At 42.0% G+C, this 22,931-nt stretch overlaps 1 protein-coding gene across 6 annotated transcripts in view; it reads left to right on the top strand.

Annotated features, from left to right (window-relative positions):
- The window catches only part of FSHR (follicle stimulating hormone receptor), a 489,167-nt gene that overhangs the window by 141,958 nt on the left and 324,278 nt on the right, over positions 1–22,931 (top strand). For 4 of the 6 annotated variants that reach the window (XM_077282458.1, XM_077282454.1, XM_077282456.1 and 1 more), the window contains one exon: positions 20,213–20,287. The exons of the other annotated variants lie outside the window; for them this stretch is intronic. In XM_077282458.1, coding sequence (XP_077138573.1) covers positions 20,213–20,287 — 75 coding nt within the window. The remainder of the gene's footprint in view (positions 1–20,212; positions 20,288–22,931) is intronic. 6 annotated transcript variants of the gene reach the window in all.

Below are 22,931 nucleotides of genomic sequence, written 5' to 3'. Positions count from 1 at the left end.
AAAAATAAAAAATTGTGATATTCTCACCTTCCAGTGGCCCCGGCAGACTTCCCGCTCCTCGCAATGCTCCCGTCAGCTCCCGTTCCCAATAATGCCTTGTGGCAATGACCTGTGATGACATAGTGGTCTCGCGAGACCGCTACATCATCTGGGGTTATTGTCGCTAGGCATTACTTGGAACGGGAACTGGTGGGGCATCGCGAGGAGCGAGAAAGTTGCCAGGGCCGCTGGAAGATGAGAATATCACGATTTTTTATTTTTTTAAATTATTTTTTGCATTATATCTTTTCACTATTGATGCTGCATAGGCAGCATCAATAGTAAAAAAAGAGAGAGAGAGCGAGAGAGAACAGGGTATGCGCAGTTTGGAGGCCGGACTCCGGAGCCAGACATGTGGCACATAGGCGTCCATTGTAAGAAAAGCCGGATGGCGCCGATTGCAGCGCCGTCAGGTTTTTTCATTGTCACAAAAAATGTTCCTATGTACGGTTTCTCCAGCCGCCGGACTGGTGAAAAACGCACAAAACGGAAGGCCATCAGGCACAATCCAGTACTAATACAAGTCTATGGGAAAAAACTGATCTGGAGGCATCATTCGCCGATCCATTTTTTTCACAATTTGCCAGATTGCGTCTGACGGCGAAAAACTGATGTGTGAAAGTAGCCTTACACTGATTAAAATGATAACTACTGTGAAGAAATCTGTTTTGTGTCTCTTGTGTAATCTTTGGTTGAAGTCTTCATTTAATAATATGCTCATGCTTTGGGGTGGGACTGTGGCCATTTCTTTTCTTGGTGCTCTGGGCTCTATCACTGAAGTCGAGAATTCCCCTGCTTGGAGTGCAGAGACTCCTCTGTCAGCTGGACTCTTTGTGACCTCTCTCTGTCTGTCTCTCTGTGCTTTTCTCTCATATTCATCAACCACTCATACATACACAGCCCAGCCCCCTCCAGAGACCCTGCCATAGCAGTACAGAGGATGTAAGAGCCCTTGCCCCAGCAGCACAGAGTATGTCAGTGACCCCACCACAGCAGCATTGAGAAGCAGAACAGCACAGAATATGTCAGTGACACTGCCACAGCAGCATTGAGAAGCAGAGCAGCACAGAGTAAATTAGTGACCCCATCACATGCTCTGCCTGTCTGTCTCTCTCTGTCTGTCTCTGTCTGTCTGTCTGTCTCTCTCTCTGCTTCCCTATTTTTTTCATCTCTGGCTCTTTATGATGACAAACATGCACGTGCTTTGGGGTGGACCTGTGAGCAGGTCTTTTTTTGCTGCTCTGGCCTAGAGCACAAAGAAAAGACCTACCCACAGGTTCGTCTCGCAGCACGAGCATATCAATTAAGGGAATCTGTCAGGTCATTTGTAGCATGTAAACTGTCCCCGATGCATTGTTAGTGATGCACTGTACATCACTAACATGTTTTTTCATTAAAAATGGCAGTCTATACAGAGCTTCAGTGTGCACACGTGGGTATCAACTCGTCACGGCTCAAGCGTGACTCCTGGATTGACATTGCACTTTTGCGGCTCCATTATATACTGCGCAAGTGCGGAAGTTTCAAATTGGATTTGAGTGACATTGGCACAACCCTGGGAACATCAATTGAATTGCGTGGGTGGCGACAACAGTGACTGAATAAAATGAAGCACACCCCTATGACTGAATGAGCAGGTTATGATATAACTTTATTATGTGCTATTGACACATGATTGGACCACCGTTTTTAATGAAAACAAATGTATTAGTACATATTACAATTTAAAACATCAAAATAAAATAAAAAAGAGATTCTCTTACATTTTATGAAAAAATCATCTGCTTGTGCTTCTAAAAAAATAGAATATCATCAAAAAGTTAATTTATTTCAGTTCTTCAATCCAAAAAGTGAAACTCATATATTATATAGTGCCATTACAAGCAGGGTGTTCAATTTCAAGTGTTTATTTCTTTTAACCCCTTCACCCCCAAGGGTGGTTTGCACGTTAATGACCGGGCCAATTTTTACAATTCTGACCACTGTCCCTTTATGAGGCTATAACTCTGGAACGCTTTGACGGATCTTGGCGATTCTGACATTGTTTTCTCATGACATATTGTACTTCATGTTAGTGATAAAATTTCTTTGATATAACTTGCGTTTATTTGTGAAAAAAATGGAAATTTGGCGAAAATTTTGAAAATTTTGCAATTTTCCAACTTTGAATTTTTATGCCCTTAAATCACAGACATATGTCACGCAAAATACTTAATAAGTAACATTTCCCACATGTCTACTTTACATCAGTACAATTTTGGAACCAAAATTTTTTTTTGTGACGGAGTTATAAGGGTTAAAAGTTGACCAGCAATTTCTCATTTTTACAACACCATTTTTTTTTAGGGACCACATCTCATTTGAAGTCATTTTGAGGGGTCTATATGATAGAAAATACTCAAGTGTGACACCATTCTAAAAACTGCACCCCTCAAGGTGCTCAAAACCACATTCAAGAAGTTTATTAACCCTTCAGGTGTTTCACAGGAATTTTTGGAATGTTTAAATAAAAATGAACATTTAACTTTTTTTCACACAAAATTTATTTCAGCTCCAATTTGTTTTATTTTACCAAGGGTAACAGGAGAAAATGGACCCCCAAAGTTGTTGTACAATTTGTCCTGAGTACGCTGATACCCGATATGTGGGGGTAAACCACTGTTTGGGCAGAAGTTTATAATGCAGAGCCGTAAAAATAAAAAATCATATTTTTTCACAAAAATGATCTTTTCGCCCCCAATTTTTTATTTTCCCAAGGGTAAGAGAAGAAATTGGACCCCAAAAAATGTTGTGCAATTTGTCCTGAGTACGCTGATACCCCATATGTGGGTGTAAACCATTGTTTGGGCGCATGGCAGAGCTTGGAAGTGAAGGAGCGCCATTTGACTTTTCAATGCAAAATTGACTGGAATTGAGATGGGACGCCATGTTGCGTTTGGAGAGCTCCTGATGTGCCTAAACATTGAAACTCCCTACAAGTGACACCATTTTGGAAAGTAGACCCCCTAAGGAACTTATCTAGATGTGTGGTGAGCACTTTGACCCACCAAGTGCTTCACAGAAGTTTATAATGCAGAGCCGTAAAAATAAAAAATCATATTTTTTCACAAAAATGATCTTTTCGCCCCCAATTTTTTATTTTTCCAAGGGTAAGAGAAGAAATTGGACCCCAAAAAATGTTGTGCAATTTGTCCTGAGTACGCTGATACCCCATATGTGGGTGTAAACCATTGTTTGGGCGCATGGCAGAGCTTGGAAGTGAAGGAGCGCCATTTGACTTTTCAATGCAAAATTGACTGGAATTGAGATGGGACGCCATGTTGCGTTTGGAGAGCTCCTGATGTGCCTAAACATTGAAACTCCCTACAAGTGACACCATTTTGGAAAGTAGACCCCCTAAGGAACTTATCTAGATGTGTGGTGAGCACTTTGACCCACCAAGTGCTTCACAGAAGTTTATAATGCAGAGCCGTAAAAATAAAAAATCATATTTTTTCACAAAAATGATCTTTTCGCCCCCAATTTTTTATTTTCCCAAGGGTAAGAGAAGAAATTGGACCCCAAAAAATGTTGTGCAATTTGTCCTGAGTACGCTGATACCCCATATGTGGGTGTAAACCATTGTTTGGGCGCATGGCAGAGCTTGGAAGTGAAGGAGCGCCATTTGACTTTTCAATGCAAAATTGACTGGAATTGAGATGGGACGCCATGTTGCGTTTGGAGAGCTCCTGATGTGCCTAAACATTGAAACTCCCTACAAGTGACACCATTTTGGAAAGTAGACCCCCTAAGGAACTTATCTAGATGTGTGGTGAGCACTTTGACCCACCAAGTGCTTCACAGAAGTTTATAATGCAGAGCCGTAAAAATAAAAAATCATATTTTTTCATAAAAATGATCTTTTTGCCCCCAATTTTTTTTTTCCCAAGGGTAAGAGAAGAAATTGGACCCCAAAAAATGTTGTGCAATTTGTCCTGAGTACGCTGATACCCCATATGTGGGTGTAAACCATTGTTTGGGCGCATGGCAGAGCTTGGAAGGGAAGGAGCGCCATTTGACTTTTCAATGCAAAATTGACTGGAATTGAGATGGGACGCCATGTTGCGTTTGGAGAGCCCCTGATGTGCCTACACATTGAAACTCCCTACAAGTGACACCATTTTGGAAAGTAGACCCCCTAAGGAACTTATCTAGATGTGTTTTGAGAGCTTTGAACCCCCAAGTGTTTCACTACAGATTATAACGCAGAGCCGTGAAAATATATATTTTTTTTTTTTTCAAAAATGATTTTTTAGCCCCCAGCTTTGTATTTTTACAAGGGTAACAGAATAAATTGGACCCCAAAATTTGTTGTCCAATTTGTCCTGAGTACGCTGATACCCCATATGTGGGGGGGAACCACTGTTTGGGCGCATGACAGAGCTCGGAAGGGAAGGAGCGCCATTTGGAATGCAGACTTAAATGGATTGGTCAGCAGCCGTCACGTTGCATTTGCAGAGCCCCTGATGTACCCAAACAGTACAAACCCCCCACAAGTGACCCCATATTGGAAACTAGACCTCCCAAGGAACTTATCTAGATGTGTTTTGAGAACTTTGAACCCCCAAATGTTTCACTAAAGTTTATAGCGCAAATCCGTGAAAATAAAAATTCTTTTTTTTTTTCACAAAAATGATTTTTTAGCCCCCAGTTTTGTATTTTCACAAGGGTAACAGGATAAATTGGACCCCAAAAGTTGTTGTCCAATTTGTCCTGAGTACGCTGATACCCCATATGTGGGGGGGAACCACTGTTTGGGTGCATGACAGAGCTCGGAAGGGAAGGAGCGCCATTTGGAATGCAGCCTTAAATGGATTGGTCTGCAGGCGTCACGTTGCATTTGCAGAGCCCCTGATGTACCCAAACAGTACAAACCCCCCACAAGTGACCCCATATTGGAAACTAGACCTCCCAAGGAACTTATCTAGATGTGTTGTGAGAACTTTGAACCCCCAAGTGTTTCACTACAGTTTATAACGCAGAGCCGTGAAAATAAAACATCTTTTTTTTCCCACAAAAATGATTTTTAGCCCCCCAAATTTTTATTTTCCTAAGGATAACAAGAGAGCTTGGACCCCAGAAGTTGTTGTTCAATTTGTCCCGAGTACGCTGATAACACATATGTTGGGGTAAACCCCTTTTTGGGCGCACGGGAGAGCTCGGAAGGGAAGGAGCACTGTTTTACTTTTTCAACGCAGAATTGGCTGGAATTGAGATTGGACGCCATGTCGCGCTTGGAGAGCCCCTGATGTGCCTGGACAGTGGAAACTCCCCAATTCTACCTGAAACCCTAACCCAAACACACCCCTAACCCTAATCCCAACGGTAACCCTAACCACACCCCTAGCCCTGACACACCCATAATTCTAATCCCAACCCTAATCCAAACGTAAATGTAATCCAAACCCTAACCCTAACTTTAGCCCCAACCCTAACTTTAGCCCCAACCCTAACTTTAGCCCCAACCCTAACTTTACCTCCAACCCTAGCCCTAACCCTAACCCTACCCCTAACCCTAACCCTAAACGTGACTGAAATACGTGGCACTGAAATACGTGGCACTGAAATACGTGGCACTGAAATACGTGGCACTGAAATACGTGGCACTGAAATACGTGGCACTGAAATACGTGGCACTTAAATATGTGATACGTGGCACTTAAATACGTGGCACTGAAACACGTGGCACTGAAATACGTGATACGTGGCACTGAAATACGTGGCACTGAAATACGTGGCACTGAAATACGTGGCACTTAAATATGTGGCACTTAAATACGTGGCACTGAAATATGTGATACGTGGCACTTAAATACGTGGCACTGAAACACGTGGCACTGAAATACGTGATACGTGGCACTGAAATACGTGGCACTGAAATACGTGGCACTGAAATACGTGGCACTGAAATACGTGGCACTGAAATACGTGGCACTGAAATACGTGGCACTGAAACACGTGCAACTGAAATACGTGGTACTAAAATATGTGGCACTGAAATACGTGATACGTGGCACTGAAATACGTGATACGTGGCACTGAAATACGTGGCACTGAAATACGTGGCACTGAAATATGTGATACGTGGCACTTAAATACGTGGCACTGAAATACGTGATACGTGGCACTGAAATACGTGATACGTGGCACTGAAATACGTGGCACTGAAATACGTGGCACTGAAATACGTGGCACTTAAATACGTGGCACTGAAATATGTGATACGTGGCACTTAAATACGTGGCACTGAAACACGTGGCACTGAAATACGTGATATGTGGCACTGAAATACGTGGCACTGAAATACGTGGCACTGAAATACGTGGCACTGGAACACGTGGCACTGAAATACGTGGTACTAAAATATGTGGCACTGAAATACGTGATACGTGGCACTGAAATACGTGATACGTTGCCCTGAAATACATGGCACTGAAATACGTGGCACTGAAATACGTGGCACTGAAATACGTGGCACTGAAATACGTGGCACTGAAATACGTGGCACTATGACTGTCAGAAAATGTTCATTAAACGGTTAGGGGTGAGGTTAGGGGTAGAGTTAGGGTTAGGGTTTGGATCCCTTTATCACCTTGATGGTGGTGGGTGGCTTTTCAGTGTGTTTTCTGTTTTTTTTCGATAAAAATGCATGCGTTTTTAACGCACACAAACGCATGTGCTTAAAAACACCAAGAAAATACTGCAGGTTGTATTTCTGAAAATTAACGCATGCAGAAAAAAACCGCATGCGTTTGAAAACGCGACCAAACGTCTACAAAAAAACGCATGCGTTTTCAATGTTAAATATAGGGAAAAAACGCATGCGTTTTTTTGTGCAAAAAACGCTGCAGACAAAAACGCAAGTGTGAAACCAGCGACGCTTTTTATAGCAAAAAAGTTTTTGCGTCTCCACATTTTGAGAGCTATAATTTTTCCACATTTTGCTCCACAGAGTCATGTGAGGTCTTGTTTTTTGCGGGACGAGTTGACGTTTTTATTGGTAACATTTTCGGACACGTGACCATTTTTGATCGCTTTTTATTCCGATTTTTGTGAGGCAGAATGACCAAAAACCAGCAATTCCTGAATTTCTTTTGGGAGAGGCGTTTATACCGTTCCGCGTTTGGTAAAATTGATAAAGCAGTTTTATTCTTCGGGTCAGTACGATTACAGCGATATCTCATTTATATCATTTTTTTATGTTTTGGCGCTTTTATACGATAAAAACTATTTTATAGAAAAAATAATTATTTTGGTATCGCTTTTTTCTCAGGACTATAACTTTTTAATTTTTTTGCTGATGATGCTGTATGGCGGCTTGTTTTTTGCGGGACAAGATGACGTTTTCAGCGGTACCATGGATATTTATATCAGTCTTTTTGATCGCGTGTTATTCCACTTTTTGTTCGGCAGTATGGTAATAAAGCGTTGTTTTTTGCCTCGTTTTTTTTTTTTTTTTCTTACGGTGTTTACTGAAGGGGTTAACTAGTGGGGCAGTTTTATAGGTGGGGTCGTTACGGACGCGGCGATACTAAATATGTGTACTTTTATTGTTTTTTTTTTTTATTTAGATAAAGAAATGTATTTATGGGAATAATATTTTTTTTTTTTTTTTCATTATTTTGGAATATTTTTTTTAATTTTTTTTTACACATTTGGAAATTTTTTTTTTTACTTTTTTACTTTGCCCCAGGGGGGGACAATACAGATCGGTGATCTGCCAGTTTGCATAGCACTCTGACAGATCACCGATCTGCGAGAAGTGCAGGCTGCTTCACAGTGCCTGCTCTGAGCAGGCTTCTGTGAAGCCACCTCCCTCCCTGCAGGACCCGGATCCGCGGCCATCTTGGATCCGGGTCTGGAGCAGGCAGGGAGGGAGGTAAGACCCTCGCAGCAACGCGATCACATCGCGTTGCTGCGGGGGGCTCAGGGAAGCCCGCAGGGAGCCCCCTCCCTGCGGGATGCTTCCCTGCACCGCCGGCACATCGCGATCATGTTTGATCGCGGTGTGCCGGGGGTTAATGTGCCGGGAGCGGTCCGTGACCACTCCTGGCACATAGTGCCGGATGTCAGCTGCGATATGCAGCCGACACCCGGCCGCGATCGGCCGCGCTCCCCCCGTGAGCGCGGCCGATCGGCTATGACGTACTATCCCGTCGGCGGTCATACGGGCCCACCCCACCTCGACGGGATAGTACGTCGGATGTCAGGAAGGGGTTAATGTTGATGACTATGGCTTCTCGCCAATGAAAACCCAAAAGTCATTATTTCAGTAAATTAGAATACGATATAACATTAGCTTGAAAAATGAGTTTAAAATCTGAAATGTTGTCCTACTGAAATATATGTTTAATAAATGCACTCAATACTTGGTAGGGACTCTTTTTGCATCAATTAGTGCATCAATGCAGTGTGGCATGGAGGCGATCAGCCTGTTGCACTGCTGAGGTGTTATGGAAGCCCAGGTTGCTTTGATAGTGGCCTGCAGCTGTTCTTCATTGTTGGGTCTGGTGTCTCTCATCTTCCTCTTGACAACACCAAGGTAAGGCGAGTTTGCTGGCCAATCAAGCACAGTGATACTGTGGTTTTTAAACCAGGTATTGCTACTGATAGCAGTGTGGACAGGTGCCAAGTCATGCTGGAGAATGAAATTTCAATCTCCAAAAAGCTTGTTGGCAGAGGGAAGCATGGTGCGCTCTGCAGTGCAGCACTGGTAGACGGCTGCACTGACTTTGGTCTTGATAAAACACAGTGGACCTACCCCAGCAGATGACATGGATCCCCAAACCATTACTGATTGTGGAAACTTCACACTAGACCTCAAGCAGCTTGGATTGTGTTTCTCTCCATTCTTCCTCCAAACTCTGGGACCTTGATTTTCAAATGAAATGAAAAATTTGCTTTCTTACGAAAACAACACCTTGGACCACTGAGCCACAGTCCAGTTCTTTTTCTCTTTGGCCCAGGTAAGATGCCTCTGGTGTTGTCCATTGGTCATGAGTGGCTTGACACAAGGAATGAAACACTTGTAGCCCATGTCCTGGATATGTCTGTGTGTGGTGGCTCTTGAAGCAATGACTCCAGCAGCAGTCCACTCCTTATGAATCTCCCCCAAATTTTTGAATGGCCTTTTCTTAACAATTCTTTCATGGCTGCGGTTATCCCAGTTGCACCTTTTACTAAGACACTTTTTCCTTCCACTCATGTTTCCATTAATATTCTTGGATACAGCACTCTGTGAACAGCCAGCTTCTTTAGCAATGATCTTTTGTTTCTTAACCTCCTTGTGGAGTGTGTCAATGACTGCCTTCTGGTCATCTGTTAAGTCAGCAGTCCTCCCCATGATTGTGGAGCAACTGAAACAGACTAAGACCTTTCTAAACACTTAGGAAGTCTTTACAGGTGTTTTTTGTTAGTTATTCTAATTTACTGAGATGATAACATTTACAGAAATGAACACTTGAAATAGATCTGTTTGTAATGATTCTATATAATATATGAGTTTCACTTTTTGCATTGAAGAGCTGAAACAAATTAACTTTTTGATGATATTCTATTTTTGTGAGAAGCACCTATATTTGCTATGGATTTATCATTTATTTTTACAAGCCATTCATGCCCCAGTTGCACTTAATTGATCTCCAAAAGAACAAATTTTTTATCTAGTTTTTTGTACTTTAATAACAACAATTTTTTTTTATTTATTTCACATAATAATGGAGCAAGAGAGTATCAAATATCCTGGAAGATTAATTTTCTAGCCCACCTGATACCTTTTGTGTTAAAATATAGAGAACTGATTTAAAACTATTTTCTTGTTCTGTTTGAAAGCTGACCTTATGGGTTAGCATCAGTCGGAAACTAATTGCTGAGCATGTTTCTATGGCAATCCTTGTTAGTGTTCAGAAATATTCAGAACTGTAGAAGTCGGCATTTTATTGTCAGAGAAGCAGAAACACAAATTGCTTTTTTTTTATCATTGTCTTATATGTTTATTAGGTGTCTAAAACATTTTTATTGTTATCTGTTTATTGAAAACACCATTAATTTGCTACTATAACCGTCACTGGTAGCTCATCGTTAGCCACCTAAATTAAGACAACATGTGAAGCAATACAGTGAGTTATAAATAAGAAGTCACTTTTTCTGTCAAGTTGAATTTGTTGGCAAACTTGAACTTTTAGATTTTAAATGTCAAATTGAAGTAAAAATGTCAATGAGGCAGACTTGTGTACCTTACAATTATTTTTTCTAAGAGTCTGGAACAAAAGACTGTATGCAAATTAACTCTAAATCCAAACTCCCCGCCAAAAAAAAAAATTATCTTTCAAGTGCAACCTAGTAGTCCATGAGCCAAGAACCAAATTTGACGATATCGGTACCAAGCGGAGTGACTAATTCTCTTTGGTATTTTTAGGTAGATGCATGTCTGTAGTTTATTTTTTGATATGATAGCCCTTACATATACGTAGCTTATTAACCCCTTCAGCCCTAGGCCTATTTGTACCCAAGTGCCTAAGCCAATCTGACCTGTGCCACTTCATGGGCTAATAACTTTGGAACGCTTTCACCTATCCAAGCCATTCTGAGATTGTTTTCTCGTGACATATTGTACTTCACGTCAGTGCTAAATGGGAGTCAATATATTTTACCTTTCTATATAAAAAAATGCTAAATATTCGGAAATTTTGGAAAAATCGGCAATTTTTTAACTTTGAAATTCTCTGCTTTTTACAAAAATACTGATACCCCCCATAATAGTTATTAATTTACACTCCCCACATGTTTACTTCATATTGGCATCATTTTGAAAATGAAACCTTATTGTTTTACGACGTAATAGGGCTTATAGTTTTATGCGCAATTTTTCACATTTACAGCAAAACCCACTTTTCAAAGGACCAAGTCACTTCTGAAGTCACTTTAAGGGGCTTACATAACAGAAACCACCCATAAATTACCCCATTTTGCAAACTACACCCCTCAAGCTGTTCAAAACTCATTTTTAAAAACTGTTAACCCTTTAGGTGTTCCACAGGAATTTTAGCATGAGCCAAGAACCAAATATGACGATATCGGTACCACCCGGAGTGACTAGATGTAGTATTTGTAACAAAATTTAATCCAAGTTATGTAAATACACACTGAACATGTCATGTGCATATATATATATATATATATATATATATATATATATATATATATATATATATATATATATATATATGTTACTCCATAATATCTTCAACATCGGACTCTGAATCTGACTGTTGTTCTACTGGCTCGTCTTCAGTACCCTTGTTCTGGCATGTCTGTAATCTGCACATGTCTGTGCACTTCAGGCCATTGCTGAGGCAAGTACACTGAGGAAGTTCACATGACCGCACACACTTGCAGGACAGTAGCTGTATAATAGCTTCTGGTGCTGGTGCCCCTTGCATCCACTTGACAACAAGCTTTCCGTCGTTATCTATCATCCAACCGCAGTCTGTTGGGTTTGCAACCCATGGCTGGCTCTGCAGACTTCTCCTCCAGATCGCAGCCTGGTAGTTTGCACGCAGTGCATGCATGAAAAGGCAGTCCTGGCAAGGAGGGAGTTGACTTGACTCTACCACTCCACGTCTGGCACAGAACAGCTGATAACGGAGCCTGTTTACCTCAGTTGTTTGGGTAGTTGGCAGGTACATGTGGCAGGTGATTTCCTGTAACTTCTTAAAAAGTTCGGTAGACACTTCCCATGAACGACCTACTTCCTGAAAGGCATCCTGGTATGTCTTGTTCATCTTCAACTGCTTGAGTGTCGTCATCTTCCCACGGCCAGCGAATGCACTGACGGTGTCACAGCCTGTAAATGCATGCATACCAATCAATGAATCACATACGCTGCCTCCCAATGTTCGGCTCAGAGTGGTGATATCCAGGAATCTTGTCCGGTTCTGTGTACCGCATTTCTGGAACAGGTGGGATGGGATTTTGTGGCACATGCCCAGACACAGGACCATGACATCAGTATCCTCCGAAGTGATGATGACCGACTTGTAACCAGATTCTGCTGCATGAAGAGCATGGAGAAGGAGGCGTGTGTCTGCTTCTTCTTGATTTGACTTAAGGTCAGCAGCCTCTTCCCACTGTTCTTTGGTGATCTTAAAGCAGAGCTGCTCACATGTGACATACAGCTCCTTCTCCTCAAGCTTCTCCCTGTGGTGTTTCGCCTTCCATTCTTCTACCAGAAACTTTATGAGACTTGCCTTGTTGGAGGAACTACTTAGAAGCTTTTTCCACTGCTGGATGTTGTGCCCATGTTGAATGTTCTTGAAATGGATCCCTGTGCCTTCATATCTGTTGACTCTTTCTGTATCTTTGATGGATGTCTCCTTGTAGACGTCAAAGACAATATCAATGCGCTTGCTCTTAGCACCCTCATGGATAGCGCGACTCATTGCTGTGCCTGCTAGCTGGCCAAATGTTGCATTGTTTCCCTTCAGTTTCTGAACCAGGCTCATCCCATCAATGATGGTTGCAGAGGGCTCGGGGATCACTTCTGCAGGACGAGCATTCCTCTCCAACTCCCTTGCGAGGGCAGCCTTGTTGGTCTTGCGGATAGACCCATCACCATTGGCAAGTGCCCATGGCAATGGACCCAGGGGATGAGTCAAGACATCACTCATTTGTAGCTTTCTGTTCTCAGCTACAAGTATCATCTGGCCAAATAGGTTTCTGTCAGCCTTCAAAATTACCTCCTTGCCAAGACCTTGTCTGCGTGTCTTCATTTGGATGTTAGAGAACGTTTTAAGTTTGTTCTTCGTCATCTTGTCATGAAACAATGTAGTTGGCTTATCGGTACCCAAACGCTCATCCTTGAATGTTTGATATGCATCCTCTCCTATACTGTATGCCCCTTGAAGGTCTTTGGCTACATCTGGTGGTGCTACAGTCGCTGTTGACAAACTGATAAGTTCACCATTATGCTCTTTGTTGAAGGGGTTCACCCAACCTGTCTCCAGCAGTTGAACGAAAGATTGGACATCGGCTTCATCTCTTCTAATCCTAGACACCTGTAGGTCTGAATGGCTGAAGTCAGTATATTGTTGGCCTACCAGGGCCCTCAGCTGCCTCAAGTACATACTGCGGTACTCTGATGTCAGGTAGAACCTGGAAACAGCTCCAACTTTGAGGCTGAAGCCTTTTGTGCCCCCTGGTGTCTGGGTGTCTTTGTTGATTGTCTCTTCAATGGTCTGGTCCACAGGAATTCGTCCAAAAGGATTCTTGCTACCGATCTGGACCGAAAAGCCACCTTGCATGAAGTATTCATGGACCTCTGGGTGTTCTATGGGCAGCCGAGACATTGTGGCATAGTAATAGGTTAGGTATCGGGCATAGTTGACCTTGTCATAGGCAAAACACCATGGTATCATCTGTCGGATTGCTCCTAGGTGAAGCATCCAGTTGCCTTCTCTTGAAGCTCGAACCAGGGCCAGCATGGTCTCGACCATGTATGTGTCAGTGTGTACGTGTATGTGTCAGTGTGTGTGCGTGTGTTGGGGCACCTCAGGGTGTCTTCAAATGTGACATAGCCCCCTAGATTTCTTCCAGTAAAATTTGCACTCCAAAAGTCATTTGGCGCTCCTTCCCTTCCGAGGCCTGCCGTTCCCCAATACTGCAGTGTACGACAACATATCGGGTGTTGTTGTGTTCGGGAGAGATTGGTGAACAAATAGTGGGGTGCATTTTTTGCTGGTACACCTCTTAAAAATAAAAAAATGAGCCTAAAATGACACCTTCATGTAAAAAATGCACTTTTTCCATTTTCTCAACCAAGTGTTTCCAACTACTGTGAAACACTGGTTGGGTCAAAGTGGTCACTATACCCCCTAAAAGATTCCTTGGGGGTGTAGTTTCCAAAATAGGGTCACTTTTTGGTGTTTCCACTGTGGGGGTACCTCAGGCAGCCTTCAAATGTGACATGGCCCCCTAGATTTCTTCCAGTGAATCCGCCACCCAAAAACCACATAGCGCTCCTTCCGTGTTGAGCTGTGCTGTGTGCCCATACTTTAGTTTACGAGTACATGTGGGGTGTTTCTATAAACTGCAGAATTAGGGTAACCAAGTTTGGGTTTGCCGTTAACCCTTGCTAGGTTGCAGGTAAAATTGGATTACAATGTAATATCTGGAAAAAAAATGAAATTTTGAAATTTCGCCTTCATTCTGCTAAAATTCCTGTGGAACACCTAAAGGGTTAACAGTTTTTAAAAATGAGTTTTGAACAGCTTGAGGGGTGTAGTTTGCAAAATGGGGTAATTTATGGGTGGTTTCTGTTATGTAAGCCCCTTAAAGTGACTTCAGAAGTGACTTGGTCCTTTGAAAAGTGGGTTTTGCTGTAAATGTGAAAAATTGCGCATAAAACTATAAGCCCTATTACGTCGTAAAACAATAAGGTTTCATTTTCAAAATGATGCCAATATGAAGTAAACATGTGGGGAGTGTAAATTAATAACTATTATGGGGGGTATCAGTATTTTTGTAAAAAGCAGAGAATTTCAAAGTTAAAAAATTGCCGATTTTTCCAAAATTTCCGAATATTTAGCATTTTTTTATATAGAAAGGTAAAATATATTGACTCCCATTTAGCACTGACGTGAAGTACAATATGTCACGAGAAAACAATCTCAGAATGGCTTGGATAGGTGAAAGCGTTCCAAAGTTATTAGCCCATGAAGTGGCACAGGTCAGATTGGCTTAGGCACTTGGGTACAAATAGGCCTAGGGCTGAAGGGGTTAATAAGCTACGTATATGTAAGGGCTATCATATCAAAAAATAAACTACAGACATGCATCTACCTAAAAATACCAAAGAAAATTAGTCACTCCGGGTGGTACCGATATCTGGCCCGGCTCATGGACTATAGTGGAGGTATCTTCCCAATATGTGGAGTGCTTGTTAAAGTCTGTTTGCACAAAATGACTAGCACAAGAGCTTGTATTTTTCTTCCTGTTTGTGTTTTATATATGTCCGCCCTCATTTTGATCCTGGAAAGACAGAGTTGTCAATCAAGAAACAGGAGCACAAATATACATGCAAAACAAGTAGTTGGGAGGTTGCACTGAACTGCTCAGCCATAGCAAGGGCACACCCTTTTATTTAGCCAGAAAAAAATCCTTTATTTTATTAGCATCAGATAAAATAGTCTATACAGGAAATTTAAAATTGTAAATATTAAAAGTGAGATCAATCTATGAACATAGTATCGGGCTAGCTGTAAAGTTTGTCCGAGAATTACAGCTAAAAAGGCTTCTATGGATGGATTTGGTGGTACCCACTCTCTCTTGCAGATCACAGAGGAACCCAAGCTTCAACCCTTTAACTCCTATACAGGAACCTGGACTTGCAATGAAAGCCTCCTAGGTTGTACCCACGGAGTAGCTTCTGGTCATAAGAGCGAGCCTGAGGCAAGGATTGTCACGCTAGCCGAGAGAGTAGCAAAAAAGAAAACAAGGGACATTAATTGAGACAAAGCCATAATCAGTGAAATATACAACATCAGTCACCAGAAGAACAGACAAAAACAAAGTCAGTCAAGACAGGCAAGAGTCAAAGTCAGAAGGGATAACAGATCAGAAAAGGTCAGGATCAAGTCAGTCAGAATCAGAATTTCAGTAGGAATAGCACCAGACATAAACTAAGCACAATATCTGAGAACTCCATGGGAGGTTAAAAGTAAGATGTGGTACTGGACCATTGGCACAGCAAGGAGATAATTACCCCTGCTGGTTTTTTGGACATAACACACACATTCTCTCTTGCTGAGTGAAAAGAGAAGAATACACTGCTATGAAATAAATCTTGAAAAGTCTTGAGGCAATAAAAGGATTGTGCAGCATCTGTGTTATCCGCTCAATCAAAATTGGTTGTAGATAGACACTTCTGCACACCAAGTAAGGATGAACCGCTCCCATCTTCAACAGGTGTCATGCGCGATACCCGCTGAGTTTCAAACAGATGCCAAGGCAGGTGTCTGCTCAGCTCGCAGAAGTGTCTCCCCACACTTGACTTCAGATTGGGTGGTAGAGAGAGGCAGTGCACAATATACTTTCGCCAAGGTACAAACTTTGCTAAGCAACTTGAAGAAAATTAATTCAATTTGGTTTTACAAAAAGTGTTTGCTGTGACAGAAAACAAGATATCTATGTATAGCAGAGAATACCATTAGTAAGGAGGACGTGTAATATTTCACAAACATTTTAGCACCTGTCATTTTATAAGTACAGTTTCTGCCATTTGGCAAGTGCAAGATAAGGTGGTGCTATCATAGTTCTATTTATAGTGTGGTTTATACAAACTATGCAAAAAAAATCTGGTTCAGATATTCCAGGCTCTACAGATTGTATTTTACTGTTCTGCTTTAATTCTTAAGTCTACTGTAATCATTATCTCTATTATTGCAGGCATCTGTCTTTATATGCATTCATCCATCTGAAGTTTATGCAAAAGTTAGTAATTTGCAAGAAGGTACATCTGTCAAATTTATGAACTGATGTGAAAAACTATTATCTCCCCTTCCAAGAGTCCCAAAATGTTGTACATTTATTGGATTTTATCATTAAATGGAATCTGTTACAAGATTGTACAATATAAATGGCATGCATTCCTAAATGATTCCCTTTCCTCTGATGAGGCTGCTGTACTTACTTTGATATTCCACATCAGAATAACTGTATACGGTAATAAAAACACATTTTTAAATCAAAAACACAAGCCCCATCCCCGATAACGTCGTTAATTTTCAGTTCCACTAATATACAGTTTGCCACTTGATCCAAATCTTCTCTTGTGGGAATGTCCCTTAGGGTGCTTACACATTGAATTTGTGAGTCCCATCAGGGCATACATCTGAACTCCAGCGCAAAACAGGGTGCAGTCATATGCGCGGATGGGGCCATAGACTGCAACGATGCAGACAGAGCAAATGTGTGCTCTGACATGCATCATTTCTGGAAGTGTATATGGAGCGCCCGCTAGGGCCGTGGGGTACTCAGGCCGGGTCCAACGGTTCTTCAGGGGGTTGCCACAGCAGCTGAGCCCCAGTCCATGGCCCTGGGCATCCAATAAAAATTGATGAGGGAAAGTTTGTAGGGGATTTAACATGACGCCACCTGTTGTGTTCGGCAATGAGTGGCCGACGCTGCTTAAGGAGACTGCTGGGGCCGATGGTGACGCAGCTGGGATGATTCTGCTCCCCACAGGTGGAGTGGGTCCCCTGGCCTACCGGTATAGTTTTGTAAGGAATTGTGGACATTGGGGTGCAGGACTAAGGGTGCAGAAATGACTGGAGGACACAAGGATTGTGTCCTCTTTCTTTACCTTTACTTGGTTGTAGAAGGTGCAGTCCGGGGCATGGGTAACAGTTGGTGATGGGGGGGTCTGGGCAGCTTGGAAGCAATTTAGGATCCACCTAGCCAGGTGGGTTCAGAGGCCTTTTTTCTGCGCTGTTCTCTTAGGTTCTTGCTGCCTGAAGCTCTGCACAAGTCCCTCTCACTGTCAGTTTGTGTAAAACGTTACCCGCATGGCAGGCCGCTTCAGCCTATTCCAGGTGTTGCTCCTTGATGGCGGCTCTGGGCTCTGATATGCTGCTGTGCTGCTGGGTGTTAGATGGGCCAGGAGACCTGCAGTCTCCTGCCCTCTGGATTTAGCTGCCGGGACTTCTGTCCTTGCGCAACCATGGACTCCAGTGTCCGGTTTCTGGTGCTCAGCTCAGGGGTGAGCTTGGTCACTGCTCTACTCCCCAGGCTCTCCTCGACTTTCCTCCTCTCCTCTCAGACTCAGACTACTCACTGACTAACTCCTCCTCCAGGCCGTAACTTATAGGGAAGCTCCTCTGAAACAGGGTGTTAGAGCTTCCCCTTCTGGTCTAGAGTAGGAAAGGTTTTGGATGCTGGTATTACCTGGTAAGGGGACCCCTCATTGCTTCCAGGCATGACATCACCCCCTGTGAGGGAAGCAATGCCACTGTGACAACCAGACTCCTGGGGTGCCACATACGCCTACAGGAGGCTGGCACTCAAACGTAGTAGACTCCCAAAAATAATGCATGTCAGCTCTGGTGTCACCATAACAGTCTATGGCCCAGTTGGCGCATACATCTGAACCCCGCTTTTGCGGGTTTTGGAAGTAAACTCCAAATGCTCAGCTAGATAAAGTATATACAGATACACTGCAGCAACAAAATGTTAGATTTTTTTAAAAGAAGAATATTTTAAAAGTTGCTCAACTTTCTATAAAAGTTGAACAAAACATGGACATATCCTATAAAGAGTACATAAAGTTATATTAGAGTTGGGTGAGTTTATTCGAATGGAATTGAATTCTATTCGAATTTTGCAAAAATCCATATTCCACAGAATGTAGAATTTTTGTAATTCTCTCGAATTACAATTTAGCAAGATGTTAGGTTATATATATATATATATATATATATATATATATATATATATATATATATATATATATATATATATATATAAACCTAATAATTACATCACTCCTCATTTCAATTTTAATGTTCACTCTCCCTGTGTGGTCATTGAAGGCATTTCTACTAACGCCGCTTGTTGAAACTCAGGGCCTCTTTACTCTAGGCTGGGACTTCCGGCCATGACCAGGCAGGGACATCTCTAGACAAAGGCACTGTAAGGCTTCAGCAATATTGTTGCATCAACACGTGCACCATAAGCATATACCAAAGTCTCTAGGCCAGGATTATTGGCCGCGACTAGGCCCAGTATTGGGACATCACTGCACATGTGTGGTGACTTCCCAAACCTATTCATGGTTGAGAATGTCCCAGCTTAGTGATAAGATGCTCAGGGATTCATCGGACGATGGTGGTAAGAAGAGGCGCCAAGGATTGGAAGAGATACAATGAACGATGAAGGTGACTATTAGTTATTCATTCTTCTTTTCTACAACTTACTTTTATTATGCTATGGGTTCTCAAGACCCCACAACATAATAAGGTACAATCAATTCATAGATAATAAAGTAGCTGTAAAAGGAATTTCTCAGTAAAATCCGCAAAATTTTTCAATTTCAAATCTTACCAAATTTTGTTTAACTCTAAAAATACAGTTTGTGAATAAAAATAGATTTCTGAATTAATTTTTAAATAGATTAGCAAAAAAAAGTAAATTTTCACTTATTTCACCTATAAAACACAAAAACAATTAATTCATATCATACATCAGTTGCATATAAGTAACACATTCAGTCCCGTTAAACAACTGAGCTATCTCCCAATAGATCTAAAATTCTGGCTAGGTTTTAAAGAAAACTTTTGAAATTCTAATCTACCGTATTTTCTGGTGTATAAGGCGACTGGGCGTATAAGACGACCCCCAACTTTTCCATATAAAATATGGAATTTGGGATATGCCTGCTGTATAAGACGGGGTGTCATCTTATACGCCCAGTCATCTTATATGGCGTGTGGTTCCCAGGGTCTGAAGGAGAGGAAACTCTCCTTCAGGCCCTGGGATCCATATTCATGTGTAAAATAAAGAATAAAAATAAAAAATATGGATATACTCACCCCTCCGAGAAGCCTGGCTGTCACCGCTGCAAGCGTCTGCCTCCGTTCCTAAGAATTGCAGAGCATGAAGGACTTTCGATGATGTCACGGTCTTGTGATTGGTCCGTGACCGCTCATGTGACCGGTCACCTGACCGTGACATCATCGAAGGTCTTTCACGCTCTGCAATTCTTAGGAAAGGAGGTAGACGCTTGCAGCGGTGACAGCCAGGCTTCTCGGAGGGGTGAGTATATCCATATTTTTTATTTTTATTCTTTATTTTTTATATGAATATGGATCCCAGGGCCTGAAGGAGAGTTTCCTCTCCTTCAGACCCTGGGAACATCCAGGATCGCTCCCTGCACACGCCGTACCCGGCGTATAAGATGACCCCCGACTTTTGGGACAATTTTTAGGGGTTAAAAAGTCGTCTTATACGCTGGAAAATACGGTATATATATGTATATCAGTACTTATGCTGTAATGTCTGTATTCCTGTGATATGCATTAAGATGTAATATAACAGTATTTTTACCATTGTTACATTTGCTATATATTCATTTCTTATACAGAGAGATCTCTGAGAATTATGACCTGAAATCAATAGAGGCAAATGTGTTCTCCAACAACCCTCAACTACAAGAAATGTAAGTCATTGAAATATTTCCAAAAGATCCTTACCTTTCACCAAACTAGGAATTATATGAGCTTGAGAAAGTTAAAGTGGCACTTAAAGGGGCATTCACCCAAAAGTTTATGCTTTCTTTATTTGCTATGGAGTTGAATGCAATCAGCTGCTCTCAGTAGACCAATATAGAAAGAGACAGATTGCGTCTTGCATACTTTAACAGAATGACTAACAGGAAGTCCAATAAAATATCTGCCCCCATAATCATTACTTTATCTCAATTTTCTCAAGGTCTACTGGCCTCAAGAACTATTTATATCTGTATATATGTCTGATTTTACTGGTTACTTTTTTAACATCCATTTTTGTAAACTATTTGTATTGGGTTTAATGATCCTTTAAGAGATGGAGGTTATAGAAAACAGAAATTCAGTTTTATGTTGTTGACTGCTAAAGCTTTATTATATCTGTGACACGATTAATAAATATATGTGGTTCTAGAAAATGAATACATTTAACAGGTATTTGGTGTAATTGACATAAAATAGCCTATATTGTCATATGCTTCTATTAATGAAGCAAGTTGTTTGACACAGAGGTCAAGTACTGACAATTTTTTAGCTAATTGGAGCCCACTGGGATCTATTATACTTCTTTTTCCAATAATAAATGTTCCTGAAACTTGAACATGAGTTATATATCTTACATCTTGACGTCCAGAACAGTCAATAGTATCTAATCCAGAACTTTTTGTCCAAGAAACTACTTGCCGCGACAGATCAGCTACAGAGAAAAGTAAATTAAAAGAACCAGTTAATTTGTTGAGATTTTTTTTTTATTTGCTGTAAGTTGCTTTTTACTTTCGAGAAGTACAAACTAGAGTTGGTGCTAAAGAGGAGCAGATCTTCAAAAATTCTAATTCATGTACAGGGTGGGCCATGTATATGGATACACCTAAAAAAAATGGGAATGGTTGGTAATATTAACTTCTGGTTTGTGGCACATTAGAATATTGGAGGGGGAAAACTTTTCAAGATGGGTGGTGACTAGAGTTGAGCGACTTTTACTTTTTTAGGATCGAGTCGGGTTTCGCGAAACCCGACTTTGTCAAAAGTCGGTAATCCGACTGAAACACGAAGCCCAATGCAAGTCAATGGGGAAGCAAAGTCGGCAGTGAGTGGAGGACAGGAAAACACCTACAGTGCCCATTTTAATGCCAAAAACATCCATTCTTGTTACTTAAGCTTGTCAATCTTAATTTGCCTTATAATAATAGTTAGGCATTGAAAATTGGGGGTCATTTGGCTAAAGTTGTGGGGGGTAGGGCTGGCTCAAGTTTTCCGTGGGCCCAGGAAACATGGACTACATCACGGCGGTGGAGCAGGGAGAGGTAAGTATTTCAACTTTGCAAGTGCTGTGATCCTGAGCAAGCGGGGGGGCACACTTGTTCGCATTGGCACTGGCACAGGGCCCCTCAAAGTACGGCGGTGTGTTGAACGGCGGGGGCGCCTCCCACCAGCAGAGACACTTCTGCGTACTATGAGGGGCCCTGTGCCAGTGACGTCGCCAACGAGTATGCCCCCCCACCTGATGAAGGAACCTGCACTTTCATCTGCACCTTCCTCTTTGTCCCCGTGTAAGGTGGTATAGTATGCGGGAAGGGGAACCTGACTTTCAGCAGGGTCAGATTCTGGCTGTGTAGAGTGCAAGGGGAATGTAGTGGTCTGGGTCAATGTACCAGCAGACTCATCTAGCAGTGGCTGGGCAATGGGCAGGATGAGAAGGAAACACAGTTAGTAAGCCCAAATAATAAAGTAGGCTAAATGCAGTTCAAATGTGGTAACAGGACTAAACAGGCGGCATTGCTTTGTTCAATGGAAGACAACTGTAATGAGTGGCAGGCACAGTTAGTAGGGCCAAATAATAAAGTGGGCCAAATGCAGTTCAAAATTGGTAACAGGAGTAAACAGGCGACACTGCTTTGTTCAGTGGAGGAGAACAACAAGCAGCAGCAGACACCGTTAGTAGGCCCAACCAAACAAGTAGGCCAAATGCAGTTTAATATTCGAAACAGGATGAAAATTGCGGCTCAGCTTTGTTCAGTGGAGGAGAACCACAAGCAGCGGCAGACACCGTTAGTAGGTCCAACCAAACAAGTAGGCCAAATGCAGTTAAATATCTGATATAGCCTGAAAATTGAAGCTCAGCTTTGTTCAGTGGAGGAGAACAACAAGCAGCAGCAGACACCGTTAGTAGGCCCAACCAAACAAGTAGGCCAAATGCAGTTAAATATCTGATATAGGCCAAAAGCCTGAAGATTGAAGCTCAGCTTTGTTCAGTGGAGTAGAAAAGCAAGGAGCGGCAGACACCGTTAGTAGGGCCCAACCAAACTAGTAGGCCAAATGCAGTTTAATATCTGATATAGCCTGAAAAATGAAGCTCAGCTTTGTTCAGTGGAGGAGAACAACAAGCAGTGGCAGACACCGTTAGTAGGCCCAACCAAACAAGTAGGCCAAATGCAGGTAAATATCTGATATAGGCTGAAAGCCTGAAAATTGAAGCTCAGCTTTGTTCAGTGGAGGAGAAAAGCAAGGAGTGGCAGACACCGTTAGTAGGCCCAACCAAACAAGTAGGCCAAATGCAGTTTAATATCTGATATAGCC

Source organism: Ranitomeya variabilis, chromosome 2, assembly GCF_051348905.1.
Source record: "Ranitomeya variabilis isolate aRanVar5 chromosome 2, aRanVar5.hap1, whole genome shotgun sequence".
In the NCBI taxonomy this organism is placed as follows: domain Eukaryota; kingdom Metazoa; phylum Chordata; class Amphibia; order Anura; family Dendrobatidae; genus Ranitomeya; species Ranitomeya variabilis.
Note: the sequence above shows the minus strand (reverse complement) of the source record. Positions and strands in the feature narration are given on the sequence as shown.